Raw genomic sequence first — 20565 nt, 5'->3', positions numbered from 1 at the left:
TGTGGAATCCTGGATGGCAGGCGAGTTTGGGGGGAGAACGGATACATGTGTATCCACCTGAAATGACCATGATGTTGTTTTTTTTTTTTTTTTTTTTTTGGGCACCTAGCGCTCGGGCCGGCCGAGCGGAGGAGCCCCCATGATGTTGTTTATCAGCTGTAACCCGTGACAAAACAAAAAGTTAAAAAAAAAAAAAAAAGCCCAGAGGTTGAAATTTGCTTACCACTAAATGGAAAATTAACTATATTCTTACAAAGTCCCCGAAAGAAATCTTAACATATTCTGGGAGATGCCAGGTATTTAAAAATAAAGGGTGACCAGAGATGTATGAAGCTCAAAGGGGTTCTGAAAAGTACTAGGGGATCCTGTGAAGGCGTTGTTGAAACACTGGGGCTTAGAGAGATTGGCCGTGAAGTACGAGTGGTGGATTCTGGGTCTTCTGGGAGCTCTGCGGGAGAAACTCATGCCTTGGCAACTTGTAGGTAGTAACCAGGGGGCCGTCTGGGTGGAGGACCACTGATTTCTGACCTCATATGTTATGAAAGGGAAAGTTTATATCCCTTCCTGCTCTGACTCCCAGAAGAAAGGGGTTTGTGAGTGGCAACGTTCTGAGCCAGACTCTGAGGACAAGTAACTCCGTGAATTGGTACTAAAGGGGCTCCATCCCTGAGGGGTGAGGTGGGGGCCCAGGGGTCTCAAGACCTGGATTTGAGCCCTGGCTCCACTATTTCTGATTGAATGACCTCACCGTGTTCACATTCATCATCTATAAATGCCTGCCTCCCTTGCTGCACATACTTTACCCAACTCTTGTGAAAATACAATGAGCTCATGGGTGAGGTCTGAGTTTTGGCATCACCGTCACGTATTAGAAGTGCTTGCTGGGGGCTTAACATTTTGCTCTTGTTTTAATTTGACTTTGACATATTTGAGAGGTTTAAGTAAAGCAATGACGGCCACATTTAGCTAACTCTGTGTCATTTGGGAACTGATCATTTAATTTGCAGAATTTTAGGACTTCCTGTTACCTGCTTTATTACTTAAGAGTATAGACATGGCTGCCATAACAGAGAGATGGAGAACAGCATGGGCTTAAACAACCTGGGAATGCATTTCTCTTTCATGTAAAGTCCAGAGATATAAGAGGTCCAGGGCAGTTTTGGGGGTGGGGTGGGGTGGTATGTGCAGTCAGGAACTGAGGCACCTCTGTCTTATTTTTCTCTGTGGCTTTCACCTCTTGGTCTAAATGTGGTTGTTCCAACTCCACCCAGCAGGAAGGGGATGACCACAGCCTCAGAGCCAGAACTGTTCAAATATCCACCCTTGGATACATTGTATGAGCTCAGCATCCTTGTGTCCAGATAAAAATTCAGTTCCTGGGCAAGAAGGGAGACTGCATATACAGAGTGGGTGACTCACAGCGTCTGCCAGTGTGGCCAGTGGGATCATGCTGTTGGCTTCCCTTTAAGAAGCGCCCAGAAGATGGAAGACACAGTGGTTTTGTCAGCCCAGTCTTATAGACCACTATGGGATGGCGTTTGAAGGGGAGAATGAGGAGGTTGAGACTGTTGGGTTAGAAGAGGTTTAGAGATGGTTGTGCTTTTGTTTTTTAACGTATTTATTTACTTGGCTGCCTGCAGGATCTTTAGTTGTGGCGTGTGAACTCCTAGTTGCAGCGTGTGGGATCCAGCTCTCTGAGCATGGAGTTGTGGCCAGTGAACCACCAGGGAAGTCCCTGGGTCTCTCTTCTCTTTAGGCTTTTGAACAATAATCCGTTGTTCCTGGAGCATGTGGTGGTCCCGTCCTGCTGCGTTCGCTGACCTGTGCTGGGTTCTGTGGACTGAGGTGGTGGTCCCTGCTCTCTAAAGGTCCGCTCTGCAGGGAGACTGGTGTGGCAGGAGTGAGGACAGGAGTGGCTGGTGTACCCCGTGATGGCAGGCGGGCAGCTGTGGGGCTCAAAGGGGAAGACCTGCCCATCCTGGGCAGGCGGGATGTGTGTGTGTGGTGTGGTGTGGGTGTGTGTGTGATGTGTGTGTGTGTGAGATGTGTGTGAGATGTGTGCGTGATGTGTGTGTGTGTAATGTGTGTGTGCTGTGTGTGATGTGTTTATGATGTGTGTGTAATGTGTGTGTGTGATGTGATTATGTGTATGTGAGATGTGTGTGATGTATGTGTGTGATATGTGTGTGATGCATGTGTGGTGTGTGTATGTGTGTGTGATGTGATTATGTGTATGTGAGATGTGTGTGACGTGTGTGTGTGATGTGTGTGTGTGTGAGTTGTGTGTGAGGTGTGTGTGAGATGTGTGCGAGGTGTGTGTGTGATGTGTGTGTGTAATATGTGTGTGTGTAATGTGTGTGTGGTGTGTGTGATGTGTTTATGATGTGTGTGTAATGTGTGTGTGTGTGATGTGATTATGTGTATGTGAGATGTGTGTGATGTGTGTGTATGGTGTGTGTGTGATGTGATTATGTGTATGTGAGATGTGTGTGTGTGTGATGTGATTATGTGTATGTGAGATGTGCGTGTGTGTGATATGTGTGTGTGATCCATGTGTGATGTGTGTGATGTGTATGTAATGTTTGTGTGTGATGTGTGTATGTGTGATGTGATTATGTGTATGTGAGATGTGTGTGATGTGTGTGTGATATGTGTGTGTGATGCATGTGTGATGTGTGTGTGATATGTGTGTGTGATCCATGTGTGATATGTGTGTGTGTGATGTGTGTGTAATGTTTGTGTGTGTATGATGTGTGTGTGATGTGATTATGTGTATGTGAGATGTGTGTGATGTGTGTGTGATATGTGTGTGTGATGCATGTGTGATGTGTGTGTGATGTGTGTGTGATCCATGTGTAATATGTGTGTGTGTGATGTGTGTGTAATGTTTGTGTGTGTATGATGTGTGTGTGATGTGATTATGTGTATGTGAGATGTGTGTGTGTGATACATGTGTGTGTGATGCATGTGTGATGTGTGTGTGATATGTGTGTGTGATCCATGTGTGATATGTGTGTGTGATGTGTGTGTAATGTTTGTGTGTGTATGATGTGTGTGTGTGATGTGATTATGTGTATGTGAGATGTGTGTGATGTGTGTGTGATGTGTGTGTGATGCATGTGTGATGTGTGTGTGATGTGTGTGTGATCCATGTGTAATATGTGTGTGTGTGATGTGTGTGTAATGTTTGTGTGTGTATGATGTGTGTGTGTGATGTGATTATGTGTATGTGAGATGTGTGTGATGTGTGTGTGATATGTGTGTGTGATGCATGTGTGATGTGTGTGTGATCCATGTGTAATATGTGTGTGTGTGATGTGTGTGTAATGTTTGTGTGTGTATGATGTGTGTGTGTGATGTGATTATGTGTATGTGAGATGTGTGATATGTGTGTGTGATGCATGTGTGATGTGTGTGTGATATGTGTGTGTGATCCATGTGTGATATGTGTGTGTGATGTGTGTGTAATGTTTGTGTGTATGATGTGTGTGTGTGATGTGATTATGTGTATGTGAGATGTGTGTGATGTGTGTGTGATATGTGTGTGTGATGCATGTGTGATGTGTGTGTGATGTGTGTGTGATATGTGTGTGTGTGATGTGTGTGTAATGTTTGTGTGTGTATGATGTGTGTGTGATGTGTGTGTGATATGTGTGTGTGTGATGTGTGTGTAATGTTTGTGTGTGTATGATGTGTGTGTGATGTGATTATGTGTATGTGAGATGTGTGATATGTGTGTGTGATATGTGTGTGTGATGCATGTGTGATGTGTGTGTGATATGTGTGTGATCCATGTGTGATATGTGTGTGTGTGATGTGTGTGTAATGTTTGTGTGTGTATGATGTGTGTGTGATGTGATTATGTGTATGTGAGATGTGTGTGTGTGTGTGTGATACGTGTGTGTGTGATGCATGTGTGGTGTGTGTGTGTGAGAGAGAGAGAGATGTGACCAGGTGGGATGAGGTCACGGCAGAGGAGGTGTCTCTGGGAGGAGGGTTGTGTCTTGATGAGTGACGGTCCCTGGGGGCACAAGGGACCTGGCTGGTGACGGTGATGAGAGGTTGCCGTCTAGCATCATGTTTTTGGCTTACGGCTTTTATTTCCGTTTCTCTTCCTAGAAGCTCTCGGCGTGGAGTGATGCTGCCGCGGTGGGAACTGTCCTTTTACCTGTTAGCTTCCATAGGCTTCCACGTCTATTCTTTCTATGAAGTCTACAGAGTCTCCAGAGGTAAGGTCCCCATTTTTCTAAACTTGTGTCAGGAATGCAAGGTGGGGCGGGAGTGCTGGAAGGTGGAGGATCAGGACGACGGCCTCCTGCGCGCGGGATGGCTCGCGCTCCGCTCTGCTTTCCCCGTCTTGGGCAGTTTGAATCAATGACCTGAGTCAGTGGAGGTTGCCACCCTAATCTTGGATCTTCGAGATGATCCTGTGGCGGGTCCCCTGAAGCAGGAAGGTTTGGTTCAGTGGCCACTGAAGGCCATGCAGGTGCTTTGCACTGATCAATAGTGGTAAGCTCTTAAATTTCCCCCTCGCCTCTGCTCCTCTCAGACACGTGGAGGCTGCCCACGATGTCGGAGGCCTGGACGCCCTTCCTCTTCTTGTCCTGCTGGCTGCCCTGCTTTTGTGCACGTGTTGAAGAGGAACTGTTACCAAGCCCTTGGATGGGGGAGGGACCCTCCTTTCCTTAAAGCTTCTTGGAACAAACATCGCCATGTCACTTCTGCTCACACCAGTTGACCAGCGCCAATTCCCGTGGCCCCAGCTGGTAGGCTGGGAAATATTGTGGTTAGCTCGGTGGCAGTGAGCTGCACAAAACTTCCCTTACTGGGGAGGATTGGAAGAGAGAATTTTGGCGGGTCCACGAGTGGTCTCTTCCATAGCCAAGGACAGTTTCCTTGAGGTGATGATGAGCCTTGTCTTAAGGAAGAACAGAAGTCAGCCAAGTAGAGAAGAGAGCAGAGGTTCTGTGGGCAGAGGTGGGTTTGCAGGCAAATGGACAAATGTGTGCCATGCCGCTGGGGTGTGAGGAAACACAGCGTGACCTGGGAACTCCACACCGCTCGGTAGGACTGGTGCTTGGAGGGAGGGGGCCAAGGGTCGAGCTTTGATCAAGAAGCGGGGATAGGTTGTGAATGACTCCTGTGTATTCCTTTGGCTGAGGCTGCTGCTGCTAAGTCACTTCCATCGTGTCCGACTCTGTGCGACCCCATAGGTGGCAGCCCACCAGGCTCCTCTGTCCCTGGGATTCTCCAGGCAAGAACACTGCAGTGGGTTGCCATTTCCTTCTCCAACGCATGCATGCAGGCTAAGTCGCTTCAGTTGTATCCAACTCTGTGTGACCCTATGGGCAGCAGCCCGCCAGGCTCCTCTGTCCATGGGATTCTTTAGACAAGAATACTGGACTGGGATGCCATTTCCTGTCCTTTGGCTGAGGAGTCTGGACTTCATCTGGAAGGTAGGAGAGTTTGCTGAAAGTAAACTCTCAGTTTTCAGTAAACTTTCAGTAAAGTTTCCTGAAAACGGCAAAGGCGGGTTGGGGAAGCATGGTTGGCAGTGCTGAGCTCTGGGTGTCTGCCTCCACACGGGTCCCTGGGATTGGTTCGCATCGGCAGGATCAGCCTTGCTCCCATTCTGCACGTGTCCCGCTCAGCGCTGTGGGCTTGGTCGCAGAGACTGACCGTCAAAAGTAGATGAAGACGGTTGGGTCAAGGCCGTCCAAGAAGCGGCATCCCCCTGCTGGAGCTTCTCAGCTCTCAGGGCCCATGTGCGCGGAGCTCACCTGCTCCGTGTCAGGCTCCCTGTTCGGTTCTTTCTGGACCTCGTCTCATTCCATCCTTAGAGCAGCCCTGTGAGGTGTGGGGTATTACTTAGAGGACGGGCTTGGCTGCAGAAACACAGTCTCTGCAATGACTATAGTCAGGGCTGGTATGGTGTCTGGAGGGCATCCACGACCTTGGCTCCTTCTACCACGTTCCTCTGCCATCCTTGACATATGGTTCCCCCCTCATGACGTGAGGTGGCTGCTCCAGCTCAACTGCCATCTTCACTTTTTTTTTTTTTTTACCATCAGGAAGCATGGAAGGGAGGGGGAGGACAGATCCTCTTTGCCAGAGCATAACCCTGAAAGTTCTTTTATCCTGTTCATCCAGCCACTGTTCCCTAGAACCTAGTCCTGTGGACCTATCACCTGGGAGGGAAGCTCGTAAATGTAATCTTTGGTTGGGAGGCCATTTTTTTCTCCCCCAGCGGAACTGAAGGGTTCTATTATAGAAGAGGAAAGAAAGAATGGGTGTTAGCAGTTAATCATCAGTCTTTTCCATAAATGGGGTGTCTTTGTTCTCCATTGTTACATAACCGATCGCCCTGAAGCTTTGTGATTTAAAACAACCACCGCCATTTGTTATCACTCACTGTTCTGTGAGGATTTTCCCCCTTTTAAATAGACTATTTTTTTTAGAGCAGTTTTAGGTTCACAGCAAAATTGGGCAGGAAATAGAAAGAGCTTCTATGCAGTCAGTGTCCCACACAAGCACAGCCTCCCTGACTACCAGCGTCCTGCACCAGATTTGTTACAATTAACAACCTGTGTTGATGTATCCTTATCACCCAAAGTCCATAGTTTGGTGACTAAATGTAGGGTTCATTCTTGGTGGCGTTCATTCTGTGAGTTTTGAGAAATGTAAGTTACATGTTGGCATCATTATATCAATGATATCGTACAGAGGAGTTTCACTGCCCTAAAAATCTTCTGTGCTCTGTCTGTTCATCCCTCCCTCCTCTTTAACCACTGGCAACCACTTATCCTTTTACCATCTTCATAGTCTCACCTATTTCCATTAAATTTTTTTTTTTTTTTTTTTTGCCACACCATGTGGCTTGTGGGGTCCTAGTTCTCTGACCAAGGATCAGACTTGGGTCCCCTGCAGAGTCTTAATAACCTCTGGACTGCCAGGGAGTTCCCTAATTTGACCTATTTCAAAATACCATATAGTTGGAATCTGAAATTGTGTCTTTCACTTAATATGCATTTAAGTTCCTTCTTGACTTTTCACAGCTTGAGAGCTTATTTCTTTTTAGTGATGAACAGTATTCCATTGTCTGAATATAGTGATGAACAATATTCCATTGTCTGAATACTCATTCACTGATTTAAAGGCATCTTGTAGCCTCCTAAGTTTGGGCGATTATGAATAAGTTCAGTTCATCAGTTCAGTTCAGTCACTCAGTCGTGTCCAGCTCTTTGCGACCCCATGAATCACAGCACGCCAGGCCTCCCTGTACATCACCAACTCCCGAGCTTACTCAAACTCATGTCCATCGAGTCGGTGATGCCATCCAGCCATGTCATCCTCTGTCGTTCCCTTCTCCTCTTGCCCGCAATCCCTCCCAGCATCAGGGTCTTTTCCAGTGAGTCAGCTCTTCGCGTGAGGTGGCCAAAGTTTTGGAGTTTCAGCTTCAGCCTCAGTCCTTCCAGTGAACACCCAGGACTGATTATGAATAAAGGTGCTGTTAAACCCATATGAAGGTGCTTGTGTGGATGTTACAACACCCATCACTCCCTTTGGGCAAATACCGAGGAGTAGTGGCTGAATTGTACATTAAGAGTATGTTTAATTTTTATAAGAAACTGCCAGTTTTCTTCCCAAGTAGCTATATATCATTTTGCATTCTCACCAGAAACGGGTTCCTGTTGCTCCACAGCCTTGTAAGCATTTGGTGTTGTCAGGGGCTTTAGATTTTGGCCATTGTAATATGTGTGTAGTGGTATCTCATTATTGTTGTAATTTGCATTTTCCTGACAATATGTACTGTGAATCATATTTTCATGTGCTTATTTGCCATCTGTATAGTCCTTCGGTGAGGTGTCATGTCAGGACTTCTGCCCACTTTAAAATCAAATTTTTCATTTTCTTATTGTTGATCTTCGGCAGTTGTTTTGTATCTTTTAGATAATAGTCCTCTATCAGATATCTCTTTTGCAGGTATTTTCTCCCAGGCTGTGGCTTATCTTCTCATTCCCTTGACTGTGTCTTTCACAGAGTGAAAGTTTTTAACTCGAATGTGCCCAACTTATCAACTTGTCCTTTCATGGATTATGGTGCTGTATCTAAAAAGTGTATCGATGGTGTTGTATCTAAAAAGTCATTGCATAGATTTTTCTCTGATACTATCCTCTAGGAGTTTATAATTTTGTGTTTTACATTTAGATCTATGATATCTGTTTGTGATATACATTTGTGTGTGTCTGGATTCTTTTTTTTTTTTTTTTGCATGTGGATGTTCATTTGTTCCAGCACCACTTGTTGAAGAGATACTCCATTGTATTACCTTGGCTCATTTGTCATAAAGACTGGTTGAGTAAACTTATGTGGGTCTATTTCTGGGCTCTCTATTCTGTTGCGTGGATCTTTGTCTGTTCTTTTAACAATACCAAACTGTTTTGCATATCACAGCTTTATAGTAAGTCTTGAAGTTAGATTGTATTGGTCATTCAATTTTATTTTTCTCCTTCAATATTATGTTGTATATTCTGAGTCTTTTGCCTCTCTGTGTAAACTTTAGAATCTGTACCAAGTAGATACTAAGTTTGTTGTTATCTACAAAATAACTTGCTAGAATTTTGATTTGGATTGCATTGACTATATATAGGTCAAGTATGGAAGAACGGACACCTTGAGAATATTGAGTCTTTCTATCCATGAGCATGAAATACATATATCTCTATTTATTTAGTTCTTTGAGTTCATTTGTCAGAGTTTTGTTATTTTCCTCATATAACACACATATTTTGTTACTTAAATATTTCATTTTTGAGGGTGCTATTTTTAATTTCAAATTTTACTTGTTCATTGCTGATCTATAGTAAAGCGATTGACTTTTGTATATTAACCTTGTATCCTATAACCTTGTTCGGAGAAGGCAATGGCACCCCACTCCAGTACTCTTGCCTGGAAAATCCCATGGACGGAGGAGCCTGGTAGACTGCAGTCCATGGGGTCGCAAAGAGTCAGACACGACTGAGTGACTTCACTTTCTCTTTTCACTTTCATGCATTGGAGAAGGAAATGGTAACCCACTCCAGTGTTCTTGCCTGGAGAGTCCCAGGGATGGCGGAGCCTGGTGGGCTGCTGTGGGATCCCACAGAGTCGGACATAACTGAAGTGACTTAGGTTATAACCTTGTTACAATTGCTTATTAGTTCCAGGAGTTTTTTGGTTGATTCTTTGTTTTTTCTAGATAGACAGTCATGTTATCTGCATACAAATTGTAGACAATTTTGTTTCTTCGTGACATTCTGCTTACCTTCTATTTCATTTTCTTCTCCTTATTGCATTAGCAGGATTTCCAGTACAGTGGTGAGAAGCAACATTCTTACCTTTTTCCTGATCTGAGTAGGAAAGCTTCTAGCTACTCACCATTAAGTATGATGTTAGTAGGTTTTTGTAAAAAAAGATATTCTTTACTACTCCTTAGAAGGAAAGTTATGACCAACCTAGACAGCATATTAAAAAGAAGAGACATTACTTTGCCAACAAAGGTTTGTCTAGTCAAGGCTAGTGGTCATATATGGATGTAAGAGTTGGACTATAAAGAAAGCTGAGCACCAAAGAATTGATGCTTTTGAACTGGGGTGTTGGAGAAGACTCTTGAGAGTCCCTTGGACTGCAAGGAGATCCAACCAGTCCATTCTAAAGGAGATCAGTCCTGGGTGTTCATTGGAAGGACTGATGTTGAAGCTGAAACTCCAAAACTTTGGCCACCTGATACGAAGAGCTGACTCATTGGAAAAGACCCTGATGCTGGGAAAGATTGAGGGCAGGAGGAGGAGGGGACGACAGAGGATGAAATGGCTGGATGGCATCACCGACTCAATGGACATGGGTTTGGGTGGACTCTGGGAGTTGGTGAAAGACAGGGAGGCCTGGTGTACTGCGGTTCATGGGGTCACAAAGAGTCAGACACGACTGAGCAACTGAATTGAACTGAATCCAGTTAAGAAGGGTCCTCTCTTATTTCTAGTTTGCTGGGAGTTTTAAGTCCTAAATGGGTATTGCATTTTTTTTTCAATGCTTTTTGTGTTTCTACTGATACGATAATGTGGTTTTTCTTTAGCCTGTTGTGATGGATTGCATGGACTGATTTTCACGTCCTGTAAGACTTTGTTTTTAATAAATCTGATTGGACCTAGCTGGGCAGCTCTTCTGCTTTGTGTGTTGTTGGCTGGGCTGCAGTCTTCTGGTGGCTGAGCTGGGCTGAAATGTCCAAGATGGCTCACTCACATGATTGGGTATCAGTCAAGAGCTCAGCTGGAGGCTGTCAACTGGAATGCTGCGGTTCTCTGTATGTGGTTCTCCACATGGCTTTCAAGAAGGAGTATGGTGTGTGTATAAAACCAGAAGCTGCAGAGCTCTTAGAATACAACCTAGAAAGTTGTATATGTCACTTCTGCCTCATTTATTGGTCAAAGGAAATCTTAGGGCCAGTTTGGATTCAAGCAGAAAAAAGACTATGGCTTTTTATGGCTGGGGCCATAGACGGGGCGAGAAGGGATTGATGGTGGTCATCTTTAGGAGCCTCTACCACAACGAATATTACAGTTCTTTACCCAGACAGGGATACCAAAGTTGAAAAATGTAACCTGCCCAAGGCCACACATCTGAAAAACGATGGAACAGGTTTGGCCAACTCTAGACCCAATATTTTATTCTGTTCTGCCACTCATGTTTGTTGATAATCTAATTTCCTTAAGTGGCTTGTGTTACAGGGGAAGCTCTTTTATCCATTGTACGGTAAAACTTCAAACCTTAAAATCTCAAACTTACTGGAACAAAACTTTTCCTTTCTCTGTGGTGAAAGCTACTGGGATGGAGGTGGGAAAGGACCCTTCTGTGGAGGGTACAAATCTTTTCTGCACCTCCATTGATCCAGAAGCTGTCATCCTGTTTGACTTATTAGTGACCACACCCTAGCCTGGGGCTTCTTTTATCTTTCATGCTTTTGTCTTTAAATGTCGGTGCCAAAGTGTTTGGCCACTCCCAAGAATTGTCTTCTTCCTCTAATGCCTTTCTTTGCTCACACAGCTCACAGAAACCAGATCCCCCTGCCAAAGTGTGTTTGGTGGTGTGATGTTGAGTCTTCTTGGCTCCATGTCTTACTGTCTAATTCAGGAAAAAGTGCTGCTTAACCCACATTATGGAAGTAGATCCACTGGGAAAACTCTCTTCTATGAAATTTTTTGGCGTGTTTGTCTATGAAGCAAATACAGGGCCTAGAACATATTAAAAGCTCAAAGCTTATTTGTTAAGTGAAATGCCACCAGGGGGCATTTGCTCCGCTGACTTCTCTGGGCACAGAGGTGGTGTCTAATTTACTGTTTTCTTCCTCATCAGCAGTAGCAGGATTGTCGAACCATGAGGGACAGCAGACTGATTTTAACAGCTCTAGTCAAATGGGATCTCTTGGTAAATCCACAGCAAGGACTGAACAGAACACACACACACCTCCTTCCTCCCAGCTCTACCGAAAGTCTACTTAGAGCATCTCAAAGTCATCTGGAAGTGCTTGGGGGTGCTGGTGGGGGTGGGGAGGGTGGTGATGATCTGTGTTGGTGACCTCTCCCCTGGTATTCTGGAGAACGGGGGCTCATCCAGACCTACTGCATCAAGTTTGTGTCTTATGGTTTAGAATATGTAGAAGTTACTTTCATGTCTCTCTGATTGCACTTAATTTGAGGAAAGCTACAGAGTGACACGCAGTAACCTTGAAAGAATGAATGCCTCTGCCTAAGAGAGGGCCATGTAGTTTTGTTGTGCATGTCAGCTTAATGCAGTTCTTGAGATGAAAACTGTTGAATTCTCATCAGAGAAAAACCGTTGGTGATAGGAGATCACCTGGAAAGGCATCTGGAAGGGAAAGTCTTAGCCTGCTGTTTCAGTTTACTGCCTGTTGGTTTATACTCAAATTTTCTATTTCTTCTTGTGCCCCTTTTTGACACTTTGTAGCTTTCTAGAGATCTATGCATTTTATGGAGATTTTCACCTTGATTAGCATATAGTGGCTCATAACACTCATTAATGTTTCAGAGGCAAACACTCATTAAATGTTTCTCTAGTTGGCTTCTCTCTTTATATATTTTATTTATTTACATCTTCTCCTTCTTGCCATCCCTCCCTTCCTGTCTTGTTCTTCTCCCTTCCTCCTATTTTTTTTTTTTTCTTTGATCAATTGTGTTAGAGATCTTATTAATCTTTTCAGCTTTGGCTTTGTTAGGTGTCTCAGCTGTTTCTTTTTGTTCTCCAACCCATTGATTTCTGCCCTTATCTGATTAGTCCCTTCCTTATTGTTTCTTTGGATTTGCTCTGTTCCTTCTCATTTCAGCTTCAGGAGTTGAATGCTTGTTTATTTTGTGAGAGATCTGTTTGTACTCTTGTGTCTGATTGTTTTTCTCAGAAGGATTTCCAGAAGAGGAATTATAGAGTCAAACTACATGAAAAAGTTTTTAAGGTTCTTGACAGATACACCCAGAGTGTTCTCCAGGAATTCTTTGTCAATTAACACTCCTTCTTTTGGAGAATGTCTATCTTATTGTAGTCTCAGTAAGTTGAGCCTTTATTCTTCAATCCATCTCACATGTATTTGATATATGGTATGAAGTGAAGAGTTGAATTATTTATTTTCTCACATAGATAACCAAACACTATAAACTAAGTCTTTCTTTACTGAATTTTAATGCAATCTTGAGCAGGTACTAAATTCTTATATCTGCTAAATTCTTTTATGTATACACACACGAATGCACATATACAGTTTGGGGGCTGTCTTTTCTGGGGGCTGTCTCTTGTGTTTCATTGATTTTTCAATCAGTTCTTACATCAGTACTGTGCTGTTTTAATTATTTTTGCTTTTTGAATGTCTGAGTATCTGGTGGAGTAAGTTACCACTCTTTTTTCTGTATTTCCATTCTTTTCTTAGCTATTCTTACTGGTTTATTCTTCAAGATACATGTTTGAAATTGTCAGGTTTGAAAAAAATGTCATTAGGGTTTTAATTAGATTACAGTAAACCTAGAAATTAAGTTTTGAATAATTTAATATCTTATAATATTGTGTCTTTTCATCAAGGAGTGTGGTGTTTTTTCCTCATGATTTCTCTTATTTCCCTTAGTGAAAGTTCATGATGTCTTCATAATAGGGCCTGTTAAAGTTCCTATTAAGACTGCTTCTAAGTCTTTTTTTTCCTTTTGTAATTGGGATGTTTTCCAGTTGTATTTTCTATAATTTCTGAGTATTTCTGGTCTGTAGTAAAGGTGTTTATTTTGGTTTCTCTATTTTATGTTATAACAATTATTTAATTCTCTTAGTGTTTGGCATTTATCATTTGATTCTCCTGGTTTTTGTATTTAGATCTCCTGGTTTTTGTATTTAATATCATCCATACATAATGATAATGGTTTTGCTTCTTCTGGGCTTCCCTGATGGCTCAGTTGGTAAAGAATCCACTGGCAATGCAGGAGACCCTGGTTTGATTCCTGGGTCAGGAAGATCTGCTGGAGAAGGGAAAGGCTACCCACTCCAGAATTCAGGCCTGAAGAACTCCATGGATTGTATAGTCCATGGGGTCGCAAAGAGTCGGACACCATTGAGCAACTTTCACTTTTTGCTTCATCTATTATTACTTAACTAGGACTATTAGAACAATGTAGTAGTTGGAAAAGAATGCTATCCTTATTTTAATCCTTACTTTAATGGAAATCCCTATATTGCTTTACTGTTAGTGATAATTGAATAAGCTTTGCTCTGGGGGAAAACAATCATGTTAAGGAATACTTCTAGCTCTCTTTTACTAAAATTTTAAGATAAACAATATATGTTGAATTTTATCCATTTTCTAAAGTATTTATTCAGATGATCACATACATAGTTTTCCTTTCTCAACCTACTGATATCACTTAAAGATTTTTCCAGTATGGTTTATATGGATTCCTACAACAAACCTACTGTAACTGTGGTATTCTTAAATACACTGCTTGTCTCCGTGTTTAAAAAATATTAATAATTTCGAAATGAGATTAGTTGGCCTACAGTTTTATTGTTTCTTCTGCAGATTTCAATATCAGCATTTTGTTAACTTTCTGGAATGAATGAGGAAGCTCCCCCCCTCACAATATGGAACTGCTTCAACAGTATCAGAGTTTGACGTTATTCACTTGTAAGTTTGTCTAGCCATGGAGTCTCTTTTTAAGTAGATTCATTAAAAACTTTTCAGTATCTTTCAGGATTCTTGGTATATTTAGGTTTTCTTCTTCAGTTGGTGGCATTTATATTTTTCAATTTCATTGAAGTTTTCAGATGTACTAACATACAGTTGTATATCATATTCTTAGAATGTCTTGAATCCCATGTGCCTCATTTCTCTTGTTTTAGGAACTTTACCAAAGGTTTTGTCTATTTTATAGGTTGATTCTCTTTTTTTGAAGAACAAGCTCTTGGATTTATTTATAAATTCTACTATTTTTCTGTTATCGGTGATTAGTTTCTCAAGAACAGCAGCTATCTTAGGTCATTTGGCTTTACAGAGCCCAGGCTCACCTCTCATTGAATAGCTATCTTCCTGAAAAGTTGCAGTTAGAGACATTTTATAAAAGGAACTGCGCTTTTTTACTGAGTTATTTCACAGATATTTTATTTTCATTTCTTTAATCTTCAGTGACAAGCAATTAACGTTTTTCACCAGGGAGCCCTGATATTTAAGCAAATATGGAGCAAATTATTTGAATTACTGCCTCCAGTTTCTTTTCTTTCTTTTATATATTTATATATAGTAGGTGTTCTCAAAGCGGGATGCAAATATAGTTGAGCATATTCACCTTTGGGCTTTTGTTTGTTCCTTTGCACGCCTGTTCTCATCACTTGTCACTAATCCCAGCTTATGGGAAAAGGATATAGCAGCTCATTTATAGATGAATTCTTTAATGTTGTTCATTTAACACACGGACCTCTCATGAAGGATGGGCTTTGCCAATCTGGAAGTAATTTTTGCCACTTACTTTTGTGATTAGAGGAGTTTGGTTGCAAGATGGCTGGTTAGTTATCTGGGACCCAGTTCAGGATGGGGATGAAGGCTGCCAATCCTGTGTTTGAACAGGTGGCCTTGCCCTTGGAACCAGGGAGCTGGCTGCCCGTGGAGAGGGCCGCTAGGGGCCAAGCCTGTCTGTATAGCCAGCACGGATAGTGGGTGTCGTGACGCAGCTAAGGCTCTGAGCGTGCCACCTGGTAGGGCTCCATGTTATACTTGACCTTATACTTGACCTTTGTTTTCTATGTGGCTTCCCTGCTGGCTCAGTGGTAAAGAGTCTGCCTGCAATGCAGGAGACCCGGGTTCGATCCCTGGGTTGGGAAGATCCCCTGGAGAAGGGCATGGCAACCCACTCCAGTATTCTTGCCTGGAGAATCCTGTGGGCAGAGGAGCCTGGTGGGCTACAGTCCACGGAGGGTCACAAAGAGTCAGACACGACTGGGCAGCTAACAGTTTCCTATGTCACTCGTGGCCGGGGTCGTAGCAGATCGTCAACTCCCGGCCTCCCTCCTGGGATGCTGGGCCTCCTGGCCTGCTCCTTCCTCTCAGGCTTACACCGGTGTTTTCTTCCTAAGCTGATACCGCGGGGAGGGCCTAAGGGGGCCTGCGGAGAGTCTGCGTTCTTAGATCCTGAGATAAACCTCTCGGTGACTCTGGACAGGGCGGGGCTGGAGGGCTTTTGAAGGCACCCCTCAGGGTTAGAGTCCACAGCGCCTCACTCCTCAGGCCCCCTGCTTCCTCAGCCTTTGCTCCGTGTTGGATCAAACACAAGGACAGCTTAAGGCTTGCTCTTTGCTGGAGCGTCTCCATCTCAGGCTGGGGCTTCTGCCTCTCCCAGAAGCCCTAAGGATTCCCATGCAAATCGCGTGCCTGCTGCCTGTCTGGATAGACCCCAGAATCCCTAAGGAGCTGTAGAGGAGCTGCTCTGTGATGGAAGTTTGAAGGTCATTTTTGTCCTGTGTTGCTTTGCATCCTATTTACATATTTGATTCCTGTTTACCTGGGCTATTTTTAAACCACTTTTTCGTTCCTGGGTGGGAACTGGTTTAGAGGAGAGGAGGAGCCCAGGCCCTCGGAGAATCTCATGGGAAAACCAGCACCTCATCTCTTGCCTGTGGTCATGTCCGTGTGCACATTTAAGAGCTGCTTACTGTTAAATTCTCTGATCTTTAGAAGCCCATCTTTTCCACTCCCTTCTCCACTCTCATTCACTACCACAGTCTGCTGTAGCCACCGGCTTCCTCGAGAAAGGAGGAATCCCTAGGAGCTGATTGGTGAAAGTGAAGTCGTTCAGTCGTGTCCGGCTCTTTTCGACCCCATGGACTGTAGCCTACCAGGCTTCTCCGTCCATGGGATTTTCCAGGCAAGAGTACTGGAGTGGGTTGCCATTTGCTTCTCCAGGAAATCTTCCCGTCCCAGGGATTGAACCCGGGTCTCCCGCATTGTGGGCAGACGCTTTTATCATCTGAGCCACCAGGGAAGTAGGAGCTGATTGGAATTCCTCAAATGCTAGAAGCATTTGAAGGGCAGCTAAGCCACAATTGGGCGTGCTAGTCTGTAGCAGTGGCTTGTGTCAGATGAGGGTGTGTGCGTGCATGTGTTTCCATCCCCTTCTAGATTACAGTCTCTAATTACTCCTGCCCCACCCCAGAATTGACTTCCCATCAAACTATTGAGGGTGAAAGGGGTACAGAAAGAGCTCCTGCCGCAGCTTGCCAGCGTCCATTCTCCTAGGTCAGCCGAATTCTATAGCGGTGCATTTCAGCTGAATCAAGACAGTCTGGAGACAGTGATCACCAAAGTATCACGAATGGATTCACGTTGTATGTCATACAGCGTTTGTTTGAGTCGAGAAATCAGACAAGGGTGACTGGTAGGAATTCTCTGAAAGCTGAGGGAGGATTTTGGTCTAGATGATGCTGTCATGGCCGTAGCCTCAGGTGAGCTCCTGGGATGTGGCTGCTTCAGATTGAGAATGTGCTGTAAAGATAATGTGTCCATGGAGTTTTGAAGGATTAGGAAGAAAAAGGAATGTGTAATTGTTTAGCGTTGATCCCACATTGAAATAATGTTTGGATATATTGGGATAAATAAGACATTGAAATTAATTTCACCTTAAATTTTTGTCTTTTTTTATTCTTTTTGCTTTTTAAAGTGTGCCTACTAAAAACGTTAAAATTATAAATATGTCTCACGTAGTATTTCAGTTGGACAGTGGCAGGACAGGGTTTCATCTCAATTCTCCTGTCTGCATACGATTCCTTTTTCCCCCACTAGAGGGCGATGTGTCCTAACCGGGAGGAGTCTGGTGCTTCGTGTGGAAACTGCAATGCTTTGGAACGTACCCTTAGAAGAGAAGAACTCCAGTTTTTTGCTTTGTTTCAGTTCTGCGTAATTCTGATGTTTCTGGAGGTTGCACTTTGTAGGAAAGTGAAACCAGAACAGAAGAGGCAAGAAAGCAGAGGGGTTTTCCCCCTTCTTGTTGATCTCAGAGGGACCTGCTGCTGTGTTGGGTTGTCGCCGCTCACTGATGGTTCTGGGTTGTTTTCTCGGGACTTGAGTCTGTGTACACCAGCACCCACGTATACACACCCAGTGTGGCACGTGGGCAGCTGTAACAGAAGGGACCGGGGCAACCACACACTGCCACGCCCCCTCCTGCAGCGCGTGGAGTCCGCTGTGCGCGCGTCCTAGAGCTGGGGCCTGTGGGGCCCTGGGCCCCCCGTGCTCCACGGGCCTCCCTTTTCTGTCTGCCCTGGAGGCAGCGCTGCCTGCGGCTGGAGGCTGCAGCTGCTGTCCGCTTGGAGTGTGTGTGTACATCTGCCCTTTGACCCTACTCCGAAACCAGCATCATTTCAGGATTAGGAAGTCAGGTTTCCTTTGATCTTTCTAGGTTCTCTTTTGTGGTCTTCTGTGTTTTTTGTCTGTTTGTTGGTCTGGTGAGAACTGGATTTTTTTTTTTTTTTTTCTTGTCTATGCAGTCTGTGCCCTTTTGGGCGATCTGAGCCACCTCCGGAGGCTTCATCACTGCCCTTATACTGGGGACTTTTCTAAGTCTTTCCCTCCAGCTGAGGCACTCTTTTGAGCTTCATCCATGCCCATCCAGCTGCCTATTACACATCACGTGTGTGTGTTAGTTGCTCAGTCATGTCCGACTCTGTGACCCATGGATTGTAGCCCACCAGGCTCCTCTGTCCCTGGGATTCTTCAGGCAAGAATACTGGAGTGGGCTGCCATTCCTTTCTCTGGGGGGATCTCTTCAACCCAGGGATTGAACCCAGGTCTCCTGCACTGCAGGCAGACCCTTTACCATCTGAGCCACCAGGGAAGCCCACATAGACACCCAGAGAGATCACATAGACACCCCGGATTCAGTCCCCTCAGCACTCCTTACCTCCTATGTCGTGGCATTCACCAACATCGTTGTAATTTCTTACTATTTGTTTGTCTCTCTTACCCAGGATACAGTAAGTCCCAGGAGGGCAATAGCCATGCCGGTCATGTTCTGCTTTCTTCCTACTATTTCACACTGTGCCTGGTTATTGTTCATCTTTAAATGTTATTTGAATGAAAGCTTTTAAATGTTTTTTGTTTTAAGCCAGTTGTGTTGTTCACTTATAAGCATATGTATTACCATTATATAATTCCATCAGTAATCTTGTTAGCATTATGCGATAGGCTGTGATTACCATCATTTTGTGCCACGGTCTGTTCAAAAACTTTTTTTCACCATCTGTGCAAGTGAGGCATTTGCCCTCATCCCTCCTGTGGTCCCCTGCACTGGGAACTTCCACTCTTGATCCCTCTCCTTTTGTGACCTTTATGGCAAGTTAAAGGGACATTGCCATCAGCCCCTCGTGTTTTCAGGAACCAAGGTCACAGAAATGAAGGAGTGTGACACGTCTCCATGCCTGTAGCTCAGTCCAGAGGCAGCTTTTCCAGGCTGTATGCCAATTTCTTTTAGTGCCTCTCCTATTAAACCAACCCAGTTTATTTAGATTTGTTGACTAACAGACACTGTTTTTTTTGTCAGAACATGAAGAGGAACTGGACCGAGAATTTGACCTGGAGACTAGCACTTTATTCGGAGGATTAAAGAAGGTACAAAGTGGATCAATGATAAAACCTTTTCAGTTTTCAAACCTGATGTCGATATTTTGCATCACTTTTGTATTTGGCATTGGCCCAGGCATGGTACTCAGCAGCGACTGGAAATTAAATACCTTTGTTGTTGAAAAAGGTGTGAGCACACCACGTGGAGTGTGGGCATTCCGCACGCTCTATGTTTATGTTGTCTCATGGTCTCCTCCCAGGATACTGGACATGTGGATCAGTAACCTCAGCGGTTTGTGCAAATTGCCCTTTTGTAAAGATCGGAAAGTTCCTTCCTGATCTAGCCACACAGTATGTCCCCTGCATGTGACCCTTCAAGTTGCAGACTTTCAAAGATGCCAGCTTGTGTTAGCACGTCCAGTCACGCAAGTTAGTGCACGTGTCTGTACGATTCCTAAAAGATTAAAAAAATGTTTTCTCTATTTTTTTGTGTTTGCTTTTTTATGTATTATTTGTGTGAAAAGTACCATAAACCTATTATCATGCAGTACTGTATAGTCAGTTGTGGTAGTTGGGTACCCAGGCTAGCTTGCTTTGTTGAACTTGCAAATAAATTATATTTGCACACACACTCTCGGAATGGAACTTGTTCCAATGTAGAGGACTTCCTGTACCTGTGGGAATCACATGTGGCTCCTGGACACTCCCCGTGCCAACTGTGGGCAACTATAGACCTGCTTCCTTCCCGCCGCTAGTGGTCCTGGCCGTCCTGCAGGGCATGCTGGGCATCGCCCGCCCCTCTGCCCCCTGGTTTCAGGGCAACAGTGGGCTGGCTCGCTTCCCCTCCTCTGCAGCTCATTGCGCCTGCTTGGACAGCAAGCAGGGTGGCTGCCGTTGCTTCCCTAGATGTGACAGCTAGCGCTTCTGCTGGTGGCGAGGCAACCAAGAGTCGACATCATCAACTTTCCGGTTCCAACTGGTCTGGGGTCTTTGTGCTTGCGGGCAGCACACGGTTACTTTCTTCCACCCCGTGGGGGTTTCAGTATCTGCAAAACAGCTCCAAAGATACGGCTCAGGCTGTATCTATAGACTTTGTGAAGAAACGGAAGGTCCTTGACTTTGTCCAGTGGGTAAACTATTATTGTTTTGCTTTGTTTGACTTTGTTTTTTTTTTTTTTTTGCATTCTTCTCACGTCTCTGATTAGACTTGTTCTCTGGCTAACGCTTTCCTACAGACATGAGGCAGGCGGAGGAGACGGGATGCGGGGAGGGTCTGTCCTGTGAAGGCCCCAGGGCCCCGCTCTGGTCACAGTGGGAGCTCATCCTTGTGAGCGCCTTGAGTCTTCTCTAGAAATACACTGCTGTTGGGCTTCTTGCAACAGAGAAAACTGGTGACCTTTTTTTCTTTCTTAAATTTTAGAGTCATCATTCAGACA

The 20565-nt window shown here is 44.3% G+C and overlaps 1 protein-coding gene and 1 non-coding gene across 11 annotated transcripts in view; both read left to right on the top strand.

The window, feature by feature from the left end:
- HHAT (hedgehog acyltransferase) overlaps positions 1 to 20565 on the top strand; it is a 349271-nt gene that overhangs the window by 12437 nt on the left and 316269 nt on the right. For 4 of the 10 annotated variants that reach the window (XM_043923557.1, XM_043923567.1, XM_043923564.1 and 1 more), the window contains exons 2-3: positions 4120 to 4229; positions 19110 to 19177. In XM_043923557.1, coding sequence (XP_043779492.1) covers positions 4139 to 4229; positions 19110 to 19177 — 159 coding nt within the window. In that variant the 5' untranslated portion in view covers positions 4120 to 4138. Of the gene's footprint in view, positions 1 to 4119; positions 4230 to 14104; positions 14210 to 19109; positions 19178 to 20565 lie in introns of all 10 variants that reach the window. The other 6 variants (XM_043923561.1, XM_043923560.1, XM_043923563.1 and 3 more) reach the window with 4 other exon arrangements.
- TRNAC-GCA lies at positions 15329 to 15399 on the top strand. The gene has a single exon. It is a non-coding gene; the product is annotated as a tRNA-Cys (tRNA).

This window comes from Cervus elaphus, chromosome 14, assembly GCF_910594005.1.
Source record: "Cervus elaphus chromosome 14, mCerEla1.1, whole genome shotgun sequence".
Lineage (NCBI taxonomy): Eukaryota > Metazoa > Chordata > Mammalia > Artiodactyla > Cervidae > Cervus > Cervus elaphus.
The sequence above is the reverse complement of the archived record's forward strand: the minus strand, read 5'-3'. Positions and strand labels throughout refer to the sequence as shown.